The 19,514-nt window shown below is 38.0% G+C and overlaps 1 protein-coding gene across 2 annotated transcripts; it reads left to right on the top strand.

Moving 5' to 3' along the window:
* Window positions 1-2,702: 2,702 nt before the first annotated feature.
* On the top strand, window positions 2,703-6,025 carry LOC132256862 (peptidoglycan-recognition protein 2-like). 2 transcript variants are annotated; one of them, XM_059753437.1, is made up of 3 exons: window positions 2,703-3,038; window positions 3,095-3,213; window positions 5,926-6,025. In XM_059753437.1, exons 1-3 carry the CDS (start codon window positions 2,764-2,766, stop codon window positions 5,979-5,981), a joined length of 450 nt encoding a protein of 149 aa, XP_059609420.1. In that variant the 5' UTR covers window positions 2,703-2,763; the 3' UTR covers window positions 5,982-6,025. The 2 variants fall into 2 exon arrangements, with proteins under 2 accessions (XP_059609420.1, XP_059609419.1); XM_059753436.1 differs by lacking the exon at window positions 5,926-6,025 and adding an exon at window positions 3,272-3,613.
* The last annotated feature ends 13,489 nt before the right edge of the window (window positions 6,026-19,514 follow it).

Raw genomic sequence — 19,514 nt, 5'->3', positions numbered from 1 at the left:
TAAAAAAATTAATTTGGTCACTGAATTTGAGACGATTGGAAAATCAATCACAAATTCAATGGTGTACAATTTCATAGAGAAATTCAAAACATTTCCTAGAATGAGGGGACTTCATAATTTCTTCCTTATTTCTAAAGCATTTATGCATAAAGAAATTGAAAAGAAATTAAATTCTGATCTTTTCAGACAATATTTTAAACGAAATATTAGCTTCAATCCTGCTCCGTGCATAGTTTATTTACATATTTCCATAAGTATGTATTAACTTCATAAAATTATTATGTATTCATTTAAATTATTATGCATTAAAGTTAGGTACATAGCATAGTCATCGAGAAGAAAAGTCATTTAGAAAACTACTAAAAAAAAAAGAAAGTGTAATTAAAAAGTTGGAGGGAAAAAATCAAAAAGTTGTGCCATATAATTAATAGAGTTAAATATTAAAAACGAACTTTCTATGCCAATAAAAGTGTGTGATATGGCAAAAGTGGCCAGAAAGTTTTATGCCATTCCCACAAACGAACGGAAAATTGATGAGCGAAATCCACTATCAATACCCTTAAGCTTCTGGCGGTGTTCGTCATTCCGGCAATATAAACAAATTATGAGAAAGAAGATCTCACACCACTGAATGGAGTTTATAAAACATGAAACCTCGGTTATTTAACGAGGCTTTCCGCTTCTTCTCTCTTTAATGAAATAATTCAGCCAACATAATCGGATTTAGTGAAATGAGGAAATTCTATACCTCTGTCACCCATCGATGGATGCTCTTTTTGCCTCCATCACAACAATTGGGACAATGATGAATTTTATATGCTGGATATACAATGTTTGTGTGTCGCCGCGGCTTCGCAAAGCGGTACAAAACAAAGTGAGTGTGATTGAAACTTTTAAGAAGCTTAGCATTATTCTTGTTTTTCGGTTATTTTGCCACCACCGGAAAACTCTCGCGAAATTTTTCCCCATTCCCTGCAACGATTTTCCTCCTAAAGAATTGAATATGAGAATGTAAATATAATGAAAATGTACTCGAGTGTGTATCTTAGGCTTCACTTGATACAGTGTACTTGAAGAAACAATCACGAAAATACACCACAAAAACGACCATATTCAGAAGAGATTTCGAGATGAGAAATTAATTATAGAATATTCCGTTACGTGGGAACGTGAAATGAAATATTTATCGAGTTGAAATTCTCCGTGGTATGGAATTGTGCGGTGAAAAGTTTTCGAGAAAAGAACACACATTAACTGGAGAAAGTTCACCATGACTGCTGAAATCTCAGAGTTAATATGGCAATATTTACCTTTATGACACTCTCAAATAGTTTTCATCCCTCGTACATGCAAAACTTTCGCCCTTTTACATTCTTTATCAAGAATTCTGCTGTGAAAATCCTCAGCGACAACAGTAAAAGTAGTGAACCAAGGATGGTGGTAACATTACGCAATCACACTCTGATTACATTATGTCACGACTACTTAAATGAAATTGGAGCCAAAATTGACATAGAATATATTCTCTGCTATTAAATATCTTCCCTCACTCGATGCGTGCAATGTTCATGCATAATTAAAACACATGAGCTTTTAGATGTGAGAAGAGTTCACATATGAACATATTCAATATCTTAAAATTATCCCAAAAACCACATTTGCACGTTGTCTGTGAAAATGATAAATTCACGAACGCGTGTATAGAAACGTGAGCAATAAAAATCTTGAAGGGTTCTTTTGCTTTTTTATGTGACTCGAATGAAAGAAGCTTTCTCAGCTGCAAACTTGTAGCTTGAATTCTAGCTCTATTTTAAATGATTACATAATATTTACAACTTTTATAATATGATATTATTTTCTACATTGTAAGATTGATGATTGTAAAGTTTTCGTCCATAGATAATTTATTATCGTTAACACTTGAAAAATAAACTACAGAACTATATTAATTTCATCTCTACAACTGAGAGCTAAAAATGAGTTGTGTCTGATGGAAGTTCCACATCTGGTTTGGGCTTGTAATAATATCTGCCCCCAGAATGGTAGATTACAACTCCAGTCTGGGATTTCCCTTTAAGCGCATGATAACAATTTATCGCAAAATGCATCCACACGCACACTGCACTGCGATAGAAATATTTATGACAATCTCAGTGAGTGTATAAGTATTTCAGGGTAATCTACTAAGAGTGGATATCTGTAGGGAGAGTCATCCACGTCGGATATGAAGCAAATTTCTCAAGATTAGACTCTCTCTTGTGACGCGCACTGCTAAATGAGGAAATGTGCTGAGGTGAAACGTGAAAGTTTACCAAGAGGGGAGAGGTGGTGGGCTGTGAAGCCGGTGGTTCATAGAGACTGGGAGATTTGTTCACTCTCGCCTTCGACTTTCACAATCTTTCACATTGCGGTGCAAGGGTGGTTTGGGTGCGAAGTCATGTGTGGGCGGGGTGCAGCGTGCGGGGAACGGCGGAGCATGAAATTGTGTGTTCCAGGGGATTTTCCTAACATAGCTATGCTCAGCGGGAATTCCCCACGAACAATGTGTAATTGATCATGGCCATTATCTCAAGCTTCTCACTACTACTTGCCGGAGTCGAGTCGACCTTCCTAACCTTATGATTAGTGGAAAAGTTTTACAGTATATGTGACACACAGGCTTACATATAAAATCCAGGCCACCAAGTGTGAATATTGCCATTCATCCTCCCACTTTCTCTGTGGCGCATTTATACAATCTTGAGTGTTCTCGAGTTGACAGACATGAAGCTGTTGAGCTGTTGTATCGTGATCAGTTCAATTTTCTGTGCTGTGAGTGGAAATCCCATATATGTTGTTTGTCCTAGTGTCGTTGAACGGAGTGAGTGGAATGCCAGTGAGGCAACAGAGGTCACTTTCCTCCAGCATCCCGTGAAAGTTGCCATCATATGTCACACGGTCACACCTGCGTGTACCTCTTTGGATGCATGCAAGCGTCGCGTCAAGAGCATTCAGCGTTATCATCAGCGAGAGAAGCACTGGGGAGACATTGCCTACAAGTAGAGACCAAGCATAACACAAGCATTGTTCATGTCTCATTGCATCTTTCCCATAGCTTCCTTATTGGGAATGACGGACGCGTGTATGAGGGCATCGGATGGGATTACGTGGGGCGTCATACTAAAAACTTTAACGACATATCCATTGGCATAGCCTTCATTGGCGACTTTACAGGTAATCAAATGACTATCAAGTTCACACAGCAGACTCTCAACATTCTTCATACCAGCAGAAAAACTCCCCTCTGGCGCTGCCTTGGAGTCAGGAAAAAATCTCTTAGCCTGTGGCCGAGATAAGGGATTCTTGGACGATAACTACAGTCTCTTTGGCGCTCGAGAAGTGACAAAAACCGAGAGTCCGGGCATGAAATTGAATGAGGAAATTCAAAATTGGCCCCACTGGATGTCAGTGGGTCAGGAGCAAATTATCTTTCCACGATAAGGACCACAAGATTAAGTCTCGGGTCAGAGACACCCAAAGATTTTATCCACACATACACGAAGACGCTCCGTGTGAATTAGTAATTTCCCTCAAGATCACTCTGTATGTACTAGGCGCATGACATAAAATATTTCAGCAGATGATAAATGATTTCATTCACGGGTGGGAAATTTTTGGGACTATGGGAGAGATTTGAGTTCATTTTGGCTGCTATATTGTGCCGTGCAATGAGGTGGTGTTTGTTATCATTAAACATGTAGGATCTGGAGTGTGAGAGGGTTGAAAAGCACCTCAATGGGCTTGATTATGGGAGGAATAACATCCCAGTCGCTGTACTTATAAGAATATCTGGGTCTCTGGTGGATCCCCTTATCTTGTGTAAAATTAATTTATTTCCCCGAGATAGAATTAGTCGCCTAATGTCCGGTCATATGTCAGTGTGTATGTTGTATTAGATACACGTGGAAAATCCACCCTAGGTCGTCAAACTTGCGCCAAAAGACCTCTTCCTCGCCCACGCATTCACGCTGGGGCACATTTTATGTGTCAAATATTTTAGTACAGTTGTAAAATCTCGGCTTAAATTACTCTTGAGAACAAGGAATTTTGCCCATTTTCTCACACGCGGCTATGAATGGGAAATTTTATTCACTTTCTTACAAATTCACACTCAAAATGGATTTCAGTCTGAGGCCAGACATTTCGCTGAGATGAATGATAAATTAGGTTGAGATGATGCAATTCTGATACCTAAGACAACTCACAGACACTCTTCATTAGAGACGCATCTTCATTGGAAACCAACCGCAAGTGCAACACAATCCACCACTGGAAGTGTCCAGAAAATTAACTACAAACCACTCTCTAAAGTGATATTCAGACACTCGTCTCAAGCAAATTTTCATCCACAAAGGATAGCAATACCGTAGAATCGCTCTTGCGTTAACAATCTCAGGGTGTTTGTGGAGGGGCAACAAAATGAAGAACAAGCATGGTGTTTAATTAAAGTTTATGCAAAGAAAAGTAAATGAGTGCCATGGGACAGATATTGGTGGGAATATTTCCACCACTTTCGCTGCACACTTTTTTTCACACCTTTGCGACGTAGCACGAAGCTTGTGACTATACGACCCACTTGATTTAAATTCTACTTAGGTTAAGTACGCAGAAATATTTAAAAATTACCCCTGATGGAAATTTATTTTGCTAATTACGTCCAGTGGGTGTGTACTCTAAATTGCTGTGTGGGTGGCGTTAGAGAATCGTAGAGAAATTCACGCAAAACCATTTCTTTCTATTACTGAAACGTGGGCGTCAAATTAAAAGTGGCACGAAAGGATTAATTGGTGATAGTCAGAATTGTTCTTTTTCACCGTGAGGAAAAGAGAGTATAATATTTCAAGAGGGCACTGTTGCTAGGGAACGTATCAATGTAGGCTAAAGCTAATGCAATAAATTGAAATGGGATTCATTCTCTGGGATAAATTGTCACTATGAGTTTCCTGCGGGAAGCCCACATTCTCTCAATTTGTCTGCTTTTCCCTCTCTGAGCATCTTCATTTAATCCTCTAAGAATGGGAAATTCAACTGCATGTTCTGCAACCCATTTCAAAGACTTGGAGATGTATATTTTTAACTCTTCCTGTGAGCCTCAGAAACTGCGCGACTGAGAGAGAAGTCATTGAATTTTTTGGGGTGCATGGTGAATACACACAACGCAAGTCGACTGCCAAAACTAAAGCAATTAAAAGTACATTAAAGTGGGTCTTAGTGAATTAAAAGCTCGGCCCTCTTCTGGATTCCCTCAGCCATTAATTCATGTTGGTAGTCGCAAACTATATGCAATAAATTAACTTCAACATTTTATGTAATCGCTCTAAATATTCTCTCCCAGCTTTGACTTTCCACCCAGCTTCAACCGAGCGCACTGTCGATGAAAAAATGCGGCGTATGAAAAATTGTAAAATTTTCTCATAACATTTTGCATAAATGTGTCAATCATCGTGAGTATTGAAATTTAAATTCACCCCACGCGAAGGAGAGAGAAAAAGCTCGAGGAAGTTTTCAAGGAACTTCTGCATGGAAGCTCATAAAAAACAACATCAGTGATATTTTGAGCATGAATTTTCTCGCTTTGACAATTTCACATACGAGTATTTTGCATACATTCACAAATTTTCAAATCAACAAATATCACTTTTTCGCTGGGATAATTTTGCAGTTTCGATGTTGGCAAAAACTCGCGAGGGAAACTTCTCTGACGGTTCAATATGTACTAACGAAATATGTTTCCATTGCTGACAAATTGTTGCAAACATCCGTCAAATATCAACATTTTGTGTACATGAATCTGGCATTTTGTGCCCACGTTTTGATGGTGACGGTAATAGTAAAACATTCTAGACTACAGCACAGAATTACATGTGTTCTATTACGTTTTTTCAGCTCCCTCGTCAAATGAAAAGAAATTGAATGGAGGAAAATCATTGGAATATGCATAGAAAAGCTCATCGAGAGTGTGTAATTTTTAAAAGTATCTACAAAGGGGGAAACAAATGCACTTGTGTATGTATTTTATTGGCAAGTCCCTAATGAGTTCAGCAGTATTACGACAAAAGGTTTTTTATGTGCATTGAGCTGTATTAAATAAAATATAAATTCAAAATATCGAATAAAGCTTTTTGATAAATTATTTCTCCAATTTATTTGAAAGTTCTCCGGTAATCCATTCGACGCTGAGTAATCCAGTTTTCAATAAAATTGTTTTTGTCATGAATTAATTAAAAATCATGTTTAAAAACTTTCTGCACTGCTTCATTGTGTATGAAGCGCTCTTTTGTGAGTGACATTGGTATTGTTTTAAAAGAAATAAAAACAGCCAAAGAGCTCTTGACACATTCAGATGAATGTGGCATGGCAAAAGCACACCACTTAAAGTATATTTAAGGAGGAGCGGGAAAAAATCCAGTCACGTATGAACAATTAGTAGACATCATGATATACTTGCACCATTTATTTACTCTCATTTAATCCTCTTGTTATGCATAACCGAGGCTCACAAGAATTAATTAGGCAACGCTGCGTCGTGTGTGTGCACTTTCCACTTCAAGTTCTCATCTGGTTGATGAAGAGGTGAAAGTTGCACTAAAGACACTCGAGAGTTGTCGCTGGGAGGATTAATAAGACTTTACTCGCGGAATTGCTGCTAATGCGAGAAAAATTCGCACAATGAAACTATAAACAGCAATTTTCCCGTGAGATTTGCCTCAAGTATATTCTTGCATGAGTGTTTTGAGAGATTAACTTTCCCCTAGGATGTTGTGTATTAATTTATGGACTTGAACGAGTTAGTAATAAACTGACGCAGTCGACACTGTGCAAAATATGTTAACTTTAAGCCAGTGCTTAAAAATACATTATAAAGACTTTTCTAAACATGGAGAGCTCCTTGCACAGCAGTGAATTGAATTAAAACTTTAATCTTCCTCCGACACTAACACTCTCGATGAACGTCTTTCGCAAAGATAATTTTATTGACTAAGAAAAAATTACAGGTCCTCAATTTAAATCCCGCGTCAATCTTCTTATGTCTCGCATTTGTGTCACATGACCATTCACCCTGATTTGGCGAGGCGAGAAAAAGAGGCTGAAGCCAAGCATAGCAAAGAAGTGGGTTAGATTTCCTCGTGTGGACGTTTAGGCCAGGTGGAATTAGCATATTTCACCCTTATTATTTCTAGACACTCTCTGCCCATTGGGACGAGACGCAGAGAGGAGGAAAGTATCAGAAGAATCTATGGGTGCATATGAATTATTTATGAGACCACCTTGTCTTTCACTTTTCCTCGCACTCTTAAAGAGCAATTTTCTGTCGTCAGTTCAGCTATTCTGTCGCTGAGCGGAAATATACACAAAAACTCACACTCTCCGTCTCACTCTCGAGGGGTTTTTCCTCATATTTATCTCACAATTTCAGTCAAGTGTATAAAAGGCGGTGCGCCTTTCGTTGAAGTGGAGAAATGCGAAATTCGCATAATTACAATCCGCACACGGGAGAGAAGACACTCAAAAGTGGTTTTCATTTGGGTGTTTAAGGGATGAATTTCCTCATCAAGACCCATTCCTTCGCGCCAGTGTTCATTTACACTCTACGGATGATCCTCAACGGTATGGTTTGGCATCTTTTTCGAGAACACTGGGGGTGACGTCGCTCGGTTGGCAAATTGTGTAATTTTCTGCAAATTGTTAACCACTTTAGGAATTATTATGATTAAAAAATGGAAATCTCTCCACACCTTTTTCCTCCCCAACTGGCGAATTCTGAATTTTCTTGGCACATCCCAAGTATAGAGGGGAATGGATTGTACCAGCGCGTAATTTCAGTTCAGTGTCTTGCTTATATGCAATTCGATTATGGGTTTGTTTCAATTGCGTCACAGGACGTTCTAAGAGTTGGAGTGTTTCCATGTATGATATGTAAAATCCCCATTCTTCTTTCCATTGCACACCAATTTTAACTCCTTCTAGCGGCGATGGTGTGAGGCGGAAATTCCAATTTCGCCAGATTCGAATTTAAATTTGTGTGTTGGCACCAAGATTCGGTGAATAAGCATTCGCTGGGTGGCATGGCGAAGCTTTCTGTTATCGTCATTCTGCCAAAGAGAGTGCTAGCCTTGCCGTTCGATGGCAAAAATATCCGTACAACATGTAACAAAAGAGGAGATCAGTTTCTTATGCGCAGAAAATATCTCAGGAAAGCGAGAAGGAAAAAGACAAACAAAGATTATAACATATTGGTTGAACTCCTGCAATATTTCCTTGCGGCGAGAGCAAAATGAAAATTCACAACGTCACACCATTAGTGGAATATGCAAATTCTTCCTTGTTGGAATTTAATATTTAGTCTTTTCTGGCTGCTCAAAACTTTGAAGACTCCAAAATTTCTCACAAATTCTCGTTGGCTTTCCGTCAAAGCTTTGATCTGCAAATAAAAACACGAAATATCACTTAAGCACTTCTTTGACTTGCATTTCACAAGCTTGTGGTTTAAATTTTAATCATAATACTCACCAGAGGGAAAATTTTAACCTACACAGAGTAGGATAAGGAAAATTGTATTAAATGGACAGTACAAATGAATCTGAAATATTAATCTAAAGAGGATGATAAATAAATAAAGGTAATCTATTATTCAAAAAATTTTTCAATTTGTAGTAGTTTCCGCAATTCCATCTTCACAACAGTTAACCAATCATTTTATCAATTTATTTTCTCATTATAATTTACAGTAGCGAAAATTTGTTTAGGACACCTAAGAAATTTCGGGTCAATTTTCCGCTTGTTTCTAAAAATCGATTTCTTTTAAGTTTCAAATTCGAGAAATTTTGAATTTTTAGCACCAAGCAGAAAATTAGACCAAAATTTCTAAGATGTCCTAAGCTAATTTTCGCTACTGTAGCTCAACCCTCACTCAATGATAGTATGTGAAATATAAAGACAAGTCATTGAGAACATGATTTAAGTTGTGAATTAGTGATAATTCGCTCTCAACTTGGTAGACTACATAATCGCAAGTTACGAAGCCGTCAGACACAACAGGAGACAAAGAGAAAGTCAACATAATGAGATTTGCACTTCCGTTCATCTCCTGGAAAACCTTCTGAAGTCGCAATGCTGAAATGGGCTGTTCAACTCACCCTAGCAGATGGGATAAATTGAACAATCTCATGCAGTCAATTCCACTTACTTTGTCTCTCTCCAATGCCACTTTCATACTCCTTCAGCTCGCCTGCATGGCCTTCTGCTGGACAAGAGAGAATCTGATAATTCTATTTTTAAATTATTCCACTCACACTCGCAACCATTTGCCAATCGTGGAAAATTCACACTGTGGAGACGAGAAAAAAATCATAAAAAGCAGAGCAAGAGTGAAAATCAATCGTTGAATATTTTTTCCCTCTGCGCTTGTGAACACGAAAGGGGAATTTTTCTTATGAGCTAAATATTTAATTTAAAAAGCATATATATAAATATATGAATTTTTGGGGAGAGAACCTCAGGATGAGGCGCAGCAGAATGAGTGTGCCAAGTGTGTAAATTTTATTTGTACATTTCCAACATCTCCAGAATTACTGTATGATCGAATGGGGTGGTGCGGGCTGGAGGGTGATGGTTTTGAGGGATTTTGGATGGAGAAGAGTTTATGGTGTTCACTTGAAATTCCTGAGATGTCGATTCTCAAACACACACACATCGAAATCCACAGCAATTCTCCTTCATCTGAAATCCAACAAATCATCTGATTGATAAAGAAATACACACCCGCCAGGCAATTTGTACAACTTGGTACGTGCGGTTATGACGTTTCCAGGAGGTGGCGAAGGAAACCCCTAGAATATCACAGCCGCCCAACACCCATCGCAAATGCAAGTATAAACAGCAAGTGTGCGGAGTTCTCATTCACAGGAGCGCCACTCCTGAGATAACAGCCATCAAGCAGAGGATAGAAAAATGAGAAAATCGCTGAGATTACCCAATGGAAAAGTGCCATGCTATTTCTCCACATATGACCTAGAATTTATATCTTATTCTGCCTTTTCTTGCTCAATATTAATATATGCATATTTTGATAATTTATTCAATTTGCCATATGGTGAGCAGCGTCACAAGTGCCAGGATCATTTGCCGAAGGACGCAACGTCTTCATCCTTGATGTGGAGTAGGAGATGTCGCAAAGACTGATTTGTCATCAAAGAACTCCATGTCAATTTTTGGTTGACTTGCGCTTCAATAAAAACGTAGAGAAGTGCTTACATTAGCAGAAAACATCTTGCAGATTACTTTAGTAGATTTGTGGATAAAAATATCTCAAGTCTGGAGATATGCTGACAAGCAGGCTCTGAAATATTGGAATGTATTACGCATATGTTTTAGGCTACAATCAATTTTGGATAGCTATAGAAAAAGTGATAGTGCATAACATTTTGCGGATTATTCAAATTAATTTCATAGATTTTTCGCTCAGTGAATGAAAACTCGCTTGGAAAATGTTTCTCAATTTATACAATAAAAGCAATGTATAAAATGCATATTTCTAATTTGATTTATTTCATATCCGAAATCTGACACAGATTTCAGCTTTCAGAATTCTAAATAGAATTTGCCGGAATCTAAAGGCATTGTCCATAAAATAATGCTTCATCTCGTATGAATAGTTTTATAGTGGTGGCGACAGAGATGCACGTCCTGTCTCACATGCAAAATTGTATAAACCAAGCATGGGTATTCCACGTGAAAAGAGACAGACGGTGGAATATCATTAAGAAAGGGGGTTGAAATGGAAAATTCACACTTCACCCTGCTAGCAGGTGGTGCGGGTAGGTGGTTGGAGAAATATAGTGGAGTACCAGGAAGATGCATTCGTTGGCGGAAGAGCATGCATACAATTACTACATACATAAATGATGTACATGAGAATTATTACAATAATATCTACCTATACGTAAACACCCTCTCTCTCTCTTCAGTTATTCAACGCGCTTGAGAAATATTTGTAGAGAATTTATTATCATGTGTAATTCGTTGACGGAAATTCCGTCAGTTCAAGACGCTCAAATTGTCTCTCATTCCATTCCTCGGTTTTTATTATGATCTCGCAAGACAGACTCTCTGCACTTTGTTGTGTCACATCTGACGAATTTAGCTCTCCCTGAGCGCAAAGTACACATTTATCTGCGTGTTTCACTGAGTGTGACAAGGAATGACTTTACAGAATAAAAAATAAATTGTATACACACTCCGCAATGTTGAAATTTAGTAAATCATTTAGTGGAAAATACACAATAGCGGAAAGATGATCAAATGACTTGAAGTGCATGCTAAAATATTCACTAATTGTACAATATCACAACTCATTAAATCACCACTTCATCTCAGAACAGTTCTCTGCATAAATTTAACTATTTTTCCTTCCACAATATGATGCACTTTCCCGTGCCTGCTTACTTTGTCGAATATGCTGGAAAATTGTATGTTGAGAAAATGATGTGAATGGCTTTATGGTTGGTTCCTGCTACAAAAGACTATAATGACTCTATGAGACTGACTAGATTGTAGATCTAACATCACGAGAGGGTTGAAAGTTGGAGCTTTTCACCACACTCCTACCGTCGCTCAGGAAATGATGAAGGAAAAAATACTCCCAAGTCTAGTCCAAAGCTTTGAAAATCTCCAGATGCATAAAGTTCAGGGATTTCAAACAATCAACATCAACAGAAGATATAACACAGCAAGCTCTCGACTCTAAACAAGAAGAAAGTCCATTATATAATCTATGGCAAAGGCTAAAACATCTATATTGTAGACAAAAACTGCATAATATAAAAGTTTACCATAGTAAGTATTATGTGTGGTCGGAAACAGAATTTGAATACAATGTTTGTATAGATAAGAGAGGAAGGCAATATATGAAAATTTAATTCAATATCCGGTCAATTGGAAACTTTGCTTCTGAATAAATCACCTCCTAACACTGTGGTGAGCCTTGCTAAGCTTTTCCGCTTTCACACAAACTCTCAGCAAAACACTCAATTTTGTGGTTAAAACTGAATTTCCAACAATAACAACATGAAAACTTTTATGATTGTGGTGAATTCTTGAATTCCCTTTTTCTTTTATTTTTAATGGAATAATAATACAACGTACATTTGAGAATATTGACGAAAAACAGAGAGAAAAACTCGTGGTGAAACATATGTATTCAATCTAATAAAAGGAAGTGACGGTGACACAGAATGAATGACATGATGCGCTGGTTCAACGAAATACACGAATATACGAAAAAACGGGAAAAATGCTGTGCATTTTCCACACGAAGGAAAAACTACAAATTTGTGCAATATCTTACACAGATACATGACAAACAAGCGCATGTTTATCTGCGAGCAGAACACCGTGCTGGACTTTTAGGTGACTTTTCACACATGTGAACAATTCAAATAGAACGTGCAGTGAATGTGGCTTTAGGAATTCTTGATCTGATTCATTTCACCTTAAACACACACGTTCGTCCAATCGATTTCCTTTCACAACCAAATTGCATTGCGGAAAAACGAATATTTCGAAACGAATAATTCATCATGAATTGAGCTTCTGTTCCTCAAAGGCTTCACTGGACTTTCAGTTCATCAATTCACAAGAGACTTTCTTTGGCCGAAACTTTTCCAAACCATAAAATAAGATCATTTATTGCATTGGTATTTTTTTTGTAACAATCTGTTCAGTACACATTTTTTTAATATGAAATAACAAGAGCAACCTGAGAGTATTTTGTTGGAAATAAATATCATTCTGCATTCCGACAAGGCGCCCAGTACTGGACAAATTGCATAAACAATGCAAACACCGGGGATCTGCAAGCTTTGGAAGAACGAATACCAAAATGGATTCACCTCTCAATACTCATGAATTGCATAGAAAGCATTCATAGGAGCAGCGAATACTTCACACACATGACTGTAGAAATTTATTCACACTCACCCTCCATTCAATAAATCAAAGTTAAACGACTGAAGCAGCAAAACGTCGGTGTGCAAGAATTGGACACCATATGAGCACCCTTTTTCACCCATTCATCCCTACGAGGAAAGCGCCCCGGGAAAAAAACCACCTCAGATCCTCTTAGCTTCAATTCAAGCATCGACTGCTAAAGATGAATTGATTTTCCAGAGCATGTATTTAATAATTTTCCGTATGCAGACAAAGCCAGAGTCCTTTGAACTGTGAAACATACTATATAAGGAGAAAAAACAGCAGATGAACCAACAATCCCCAACTATTTGTGCATTCTGAGTGCACATTTCTTGTCCACAAAATAAATGAAGTATTTGCGGAATTTCAGTGGGTCGAGCATGAAAAGAAACCTTTTGTGTGTGACACACAAAATAATCCCAACCTGCTCGAATTTGTATATATAAAAACACTATAGCCTTGTCATTCTAGCTGCACTTTAGGGGACATACACACGACTACACAATGTCGCTATGCATGAATTCAATCGAGGACTGTCAGTTATTTTGAAAGTTCTGCTGATGAGATACAGAATGTATACGTAGAAGCATGTCAAATACGTGAGAGCTTGGACGATGATAAGGAGGCTTCAAATTCGTCTACACCATGAAAGAAAGTTAGAGCGCCACAAAAACAATAGATCCCCCACTAAAGCACACTCACAGAGTTCGTAATATGCGATCAGTTGTTGGGAATTTGTGAAAATTTTGCAAAGTTGTATTTTTAAAGAACCATTGTTCATGCAAATTAACAATAGAAAGCAGAAAAAATACGAACAAAAATCATTTCTCTACTGTACATTGGAAAATTGTTGGAAAAGTGGCACAAGTGCAATACAATGAAACTAATGGGCTTTGAAGTGTTGAACATCGATGCGCATTTTGAATCTCATTCATGTCTGTATTCTGAATACAACTGTGCAAATGAGGAACTCAGAAAGGGGATTTGATAGCCCCTGAGCTGAAATAAGCTCAAATGACTTCCCAACGATATTCGTGGTATTTTGTCTGCGCAATTTTGAGATGACTGTCGCATAGAATAGAGTTATCGCGGTTGCATTGTGAGGGAAGAAGGTCAAGAGATCAAACGGAGGACGAAATGCAGCAACAAAAGGAGCAAAAAATGCAAGTGTCAATTGAATTCCATTCACCCCATCTTCAAGCATTGCATAAAATCCTCTCGGTGATGCTTTCTCTCATCGCATTTTCATGTGGCGAGAAATTGAACGACGCTCGGAGAAAATGGTGGGTGAAATATTTTGCAATAAAATATGAAAAGTATGGTTGTAACCTACGTGTGGCCATTTATTAAAACCGCGCAATATGCACTGGGGTTGGGAAGTAAGTTTAAACTTTTTAATGGCTTCGCCTTTTCCAACCCACACACAGCGTCTCATGTTAGACAATCCACCCCTTGAGGCCAAAGAAGGTCATACCTGATATACATTAAACTTTCCATGCAACTTTTCTCTCCTCGCCCAATGCATGGCTTTCGGGAAGTGGAAAATTTATGGTAAATGCGAGTAGTTTGAGAAAATTGTAAGGTGGGTGAATGTTGTATGGAAAAACGTGGCTTAAATCACGGGAAAAGTACAAGTTTAAGAAAAGCTGTATAGAGTGTTAAGTAAATAAATAATTATTGTTATCATGTTGCGCTTGTTTTACTTGCTTTTCCCCTTGTTTGTAGTCAGACGCGCGCTTTCTCACTACGGATTTTACCATGCTTCACAACATTCAAATAGATATTTGAACTTTTTATGCCATTCTTCAAAGGCTTAAAGCAATGAACGACGACATGAAGACTCTGATGAATGTTAAGTTATTAACGAAGACATTCTGAGTCACCACACGAGGAGGTGCAAAGGAAAAGAGTCCCAAGACAAGTGTGAGATAATGGTGAGGAAAAATACGAAATAATAATGAGATACAGTAATTACGTTTGGGCAACTTTGCCCCATAAATTAGCTTAAACTTCCGCTGAAATTGCTGCCAACAGACATTAACAATAATAAATGTCCATTTCTTGTCGCCCCATTCATTGTATTAACGCTACACTATGCATACATCTTGCCCACATTGAAGGGTGTGTGAGCCTTCTTTTTCCCGGTCCTGCCTCACTCCGGTTCTTTTTAAGGGACGTCCACATCTCTGGGTCTCACCCCCAGAACATTCCCCAAGGCGTGAATGCATGGCAAAAGAAATGTGACGCTTGTCGCTCGAATATAATAATGAGTCTCATCCATTTCTGAGGGTGTGAAGCCACCTTTTGTCATACTATTAAGCATCTCCACGCCGATCTTTTTGTCCCAACTGAACGTGAATAGCAATGAATATGAAGCGTGACACGATGTGCCGAAGAATTATTCCTCTTTGTTTGCATAGGGGAGAGAAAAAAAGGCACGAGATCCCGGGCCATTGACTTGGAGTTTCACGTTCCTTATTTATCATCAACTAATTTTCGAGCCAACCGCCGAAATTGGCGAGCAACCTGAGGGCAAAGCTCAGGAGGGTGGTTAAAAATTGAGACAGAGCACTTGGGAGAGCCAATAAAAATTCTTCCTTTTTTAATCTCTGGCACACTCACCCTCCGGAGCCACATAAATTGATGAGTATTTCGGTGGAGTGGCTTTACTTGAGATACTTCCCGAGAGCTCTCGAAACTTCAGAAAGCTCCAAAGAGATTACTTGGAAAATGTTTCACTTTATAGAATGTTTCGACGGAAAATTAAAAATAAATTTGAGATCAATTACCAAAATCAGGAGTTTAGAGAATTGAAAAATCTTTGCCCGAAGCATTATTAAAACGCAACCATATAATCTTGAAGCAATAACAACGAACTGTGATTTTCCCTTGAATTTTCCAAGGGTTTCGACCAAAATCCTACAAGTTAAAGACTGAAAAGTATATAACTTTAAATATTCCAGTCAAACTACAACTTATTGTGTAATTTAATTCATTGAATTCCAAGAAACTCTCAGTGACATTCTGCCGGAAGTATCAATAGTTATAACTTTATCTTCAGTTCATTCATGAGTTTGTCCTGTTAGACAGAAATTCTTGGTTCAAAGAGAAGGAAATTGCAGACAAACTTACACTGCAAAGTTCAATCAGCGATATGATAACAATTTCTCAACTTTCAGAGTCACTCTACCCACTAAACTATTGGCCAAATTAGGTTAAATCCTTAACTCGGGCAATATTCTTACAAAAAAAAAATACAATACGCCTTTTTAACCCTTCAAAGTCAATATTATTTGAACGAGAAATAATAAAATAATTTTCTTAAGAGTTAATTGCAAAGTATCTCTCAAAATCACATGCAAAATTGATAAAAGAAACTTTTAGCGCACACGAGGGTGATTAAAGGAAGAGTTCAAGGATGTTCAGCCACATAAATTACTCTAGCCCCTTTTCAGGCTCTCCTGTGTAAAAATTGCCAGAAGAAAATACCCACCCAAAGCTATAATGAACAGGAAATAATTTAATATTCATTGCTGTAATGAAAATTTTACCAGAGATTATTTACTTCCGCGATTATGCTTTCTTCTTGAGAGGCCGGGCTGAAGAATTAGAGAAAGTTGGCTCAACTTTACCGTTGATATGAGGAATAATCAATTGGATAGAATGAAGTTTGTTAAAAATATCTGAAAACTGTATCAATGTGGTAAAAACTGTTTAATTAAATGTCAGCCAATTCAGAGTTGAAAATTGGGAAATTATGTTGGAAAATAATTAGCCATTTCAGCTAAAGTGACTTAATAATGTTTAATAAAATGTATTCCGACATCGTAATTTACTAGTGGCGAGAGTTGAAAAACATGAGAATATGAAATGGAATTAAAAGTGACTGGATATTGCGGAGGGGAAAAGTTTTCAGGGAAATCCATGTGCAGAGATGCACCATTATGGAGCACGGCGAGAGATTGCAATTGAAACTCTCGTGTATGGAAAAGTCCTATACAAACTCCATCATGATTCTCCGCTTAATATTTCCTCACACCCTCTCGCATGATTTCCGTGAATGGCCTTACAGTGAAAATAGTTTCCTGCTCGGTCATCGTGTTGGAATAGAAACTTTCTTGTCAGAATGGGAAAATTTTGTTATATCAGTATAATGGAAATGAGGGGTGAAAAAATAGTCTCCCATCCGCAAATTCCACACCCCATCATCTCAGCTTAGTAGCACACATTCAGCCCTTCACTTGGAGCACTGATGCAATAAGCATTTAATTAGATTAATTACTCCGTCAGCGATTGTACAACTCATACAATTGGAGCCGCAAATTGAGACACAACATCTTTCCCGCCCAATCAATGTACATACATATTTCATGATGCCACCGAATTATATACTTTCCGCTGCACACTTTCCCCCCTGCAAAGCCTCGCACTTCGCTTTCGATGGGGCGGATTATTGGATTACGTCGCAGTCGAGGAGGGAGCACAAAGCACTGGATTCAGCTTTCTTCAATTCCTGCGCCTCTGCGAAGCCACACTCACTCCACAGACGCCCTCGCAAGCACAGTGTGTGCAGGAAGTTCTATTGCATCAGGTTAAATGGACAGGAAATTGATAGTGTTTAAAGTACCAGATTTTTATAGGCGACTTACATGATCTTACCCCATATGATGACCTTCTTAGTCTTGTGCGCTCCACCCTTTTATGGCATCAGGGAACATTTAGAGAGAAATGGCAGTGATTTACTCCACAGAATCGAACTTGAATGTTCTCAACATAAATTCTTAGCAATGAAAGCTGGTTCAAAGTAGTATTTTTTACACTCAGAAACACAACTTTGTACCTACATATATGTTGGAGCACAGAAAAATTGATTATACAATCATTGGACAGGAAATGCAACACCATAATCGTAAATCAGTAAATAGTAACAATGCAGTGATAGATTTTTACCATTTTGATCCAAAATTGAAAAATGTGTTTGAATATAAACATAATTTTTTATCCGTTTCATGGGAATGAAGCAATAAAATTAAGTAACAGGATAGTTTATTCCAATATCATAACATTTTTCATTTCACTACACTGACAGAGAATATGGAAATATTTCCCTTTTACTAATATTCTATTTATGAAGCAATTTCACTCTATGTTTTTTATGCACAAAATTTCATTGGCTTGAAACTGTTGAATACACGGCCCATAACTTTTGGCTATTTTACGAAAAATGTCAGTAGAAAATGACAAAATTTGACGAAATTGATATTTCTACAGGAAATTTCCAAAAAATATACTGAACCGAATCTGTAAAATTCTCAAGTGTGTAAGAGACAGATAAGTCTTTCGTACACACATCTCATAAACGCCCCAAAACTTAAGCTAGAACTAGATAAAGTTTAATACAATCCTTCCTGGTTTGATCCCATCTTACAAATATTTCTCCCTCATTTGCCAACTTTTCATCTTCGTCACTCCTGCCATTTCTTTTCCTCTCCAGACAAAGATGGAGAGTGAGCGGATGTCCGACATCAGAGGAAGGAATATTTGTATTTTATTAAATGTCAATGAAGATGGATGGTCTAGTGCTAGGGGGACAAATAAATTATCAAATTTCACCCTTAGCTTCGCCTTCAATTCTATGCGCTACCGGATGGATATCGCAATGGCTCTCTGTGGGGGCTCGAGGAGGAGGTGTGTCAGATCTGATTGGAGTTTTCTCGGCACGAAAATCGGCGGTAACGTCTAATCCGCAACCTCCTTCCCTGCACGCACACAGCAAACACCCCAACAATTCACTTTCACACATCACCCTGCCGTCTTGCAATAAAGGCGGGAAAGGAGTACAAGAAAACACCAAGGCCCGATCGTAAAACAATCAAATGTCAATTTTATCCCTGAATTGACTACGTCAATTGTTTTTTCATCCACCCGCCCAACCGTTCTCATCCAGGGCCCGGACAAAACACCCCCAGTCGGGTATTGGGGTGAATTTATGTGAAATGATGTTGACTTTATAATTTTAATCTCGCTAGAAAATTGAACGACAGCGGGAAGGCCTCTCCAGACACGTGTCGAGAAGAAAAATAATAAATTTCCCAATTAGAAAGTAATTTTCTCGGCAAATAAGGACCTCGATTCGGGAGGAAAGGGTACAGATAATTTCCTCATTATATGAAAACATTTGAGCGCATGTTACGTCCTTATTTTCTCTGTCATTTTCTTTTAAAAAAAAAAAAGTGGAATACTTGAGGACTTCAGAAAAGGGTCTTGAAATTCGCTCATTAAATCATCCGAAAGAAGAAATGTTATTCCAACATTTTGTTTACCATGTCAATGTTACCGTGTACTGTGTCTCCAAAAATGTCTCTTTCTGGATTTGGGCCAAAAGATCGAATTTCGCGTCGAAATCACCATCTTATGCATTCATTCAAGTCTTTTTTTGGTACAAAGCAAAATTCCTGTTAACACATAATGGCAATTTATAGTATGAGGAGTCAAATGCAACTTTG

The sequence above is a fragment of the Phlebotomus argentipes genome, unplaced genomic scaffold (genome assembly GCF_947086385.1).
Source record: "Phlebotomus argentipes unplaced genomic scaffold, Phlebotomus argentipes genome assembly contig_33, whole genome shotgun sequence".
Taxonomy (NCBI): domain Eukaryota; kingdom Metazoa; phylum Arthropoda; class Insecta; order Diptera; family Psychodidae; genus Phlebotomus; species Phlebotomus argentipes.
Note: the sequence above shows the minus strand (reverse complement) of the source record. Positions and strands in the feature narration are given on the sequence as shown.

Coding starts and splice junctions, on each gene's coding strand:
- LOC132256862 (XM_059753436.1), top strand. CDS start 2,764: ATGAAGCTGTTGAGCTGTTGTATCGTGATCAGTTCAATTTTCTGTGCT. Junction 3,039..3,094: donor TGGGGAGACATTGCCTACAA/GTAGAGACCAAG, acceptor TCTTTCCCATAG/CTTCCTTATTGGGAATGACG. Junction 3,214..3,271: donor CTTCATTGGCGACTTTACAG/GTAATCAAATGA, acceptor TCATACCAGCAG/AAAAACTCCCCTCTGGCGCT.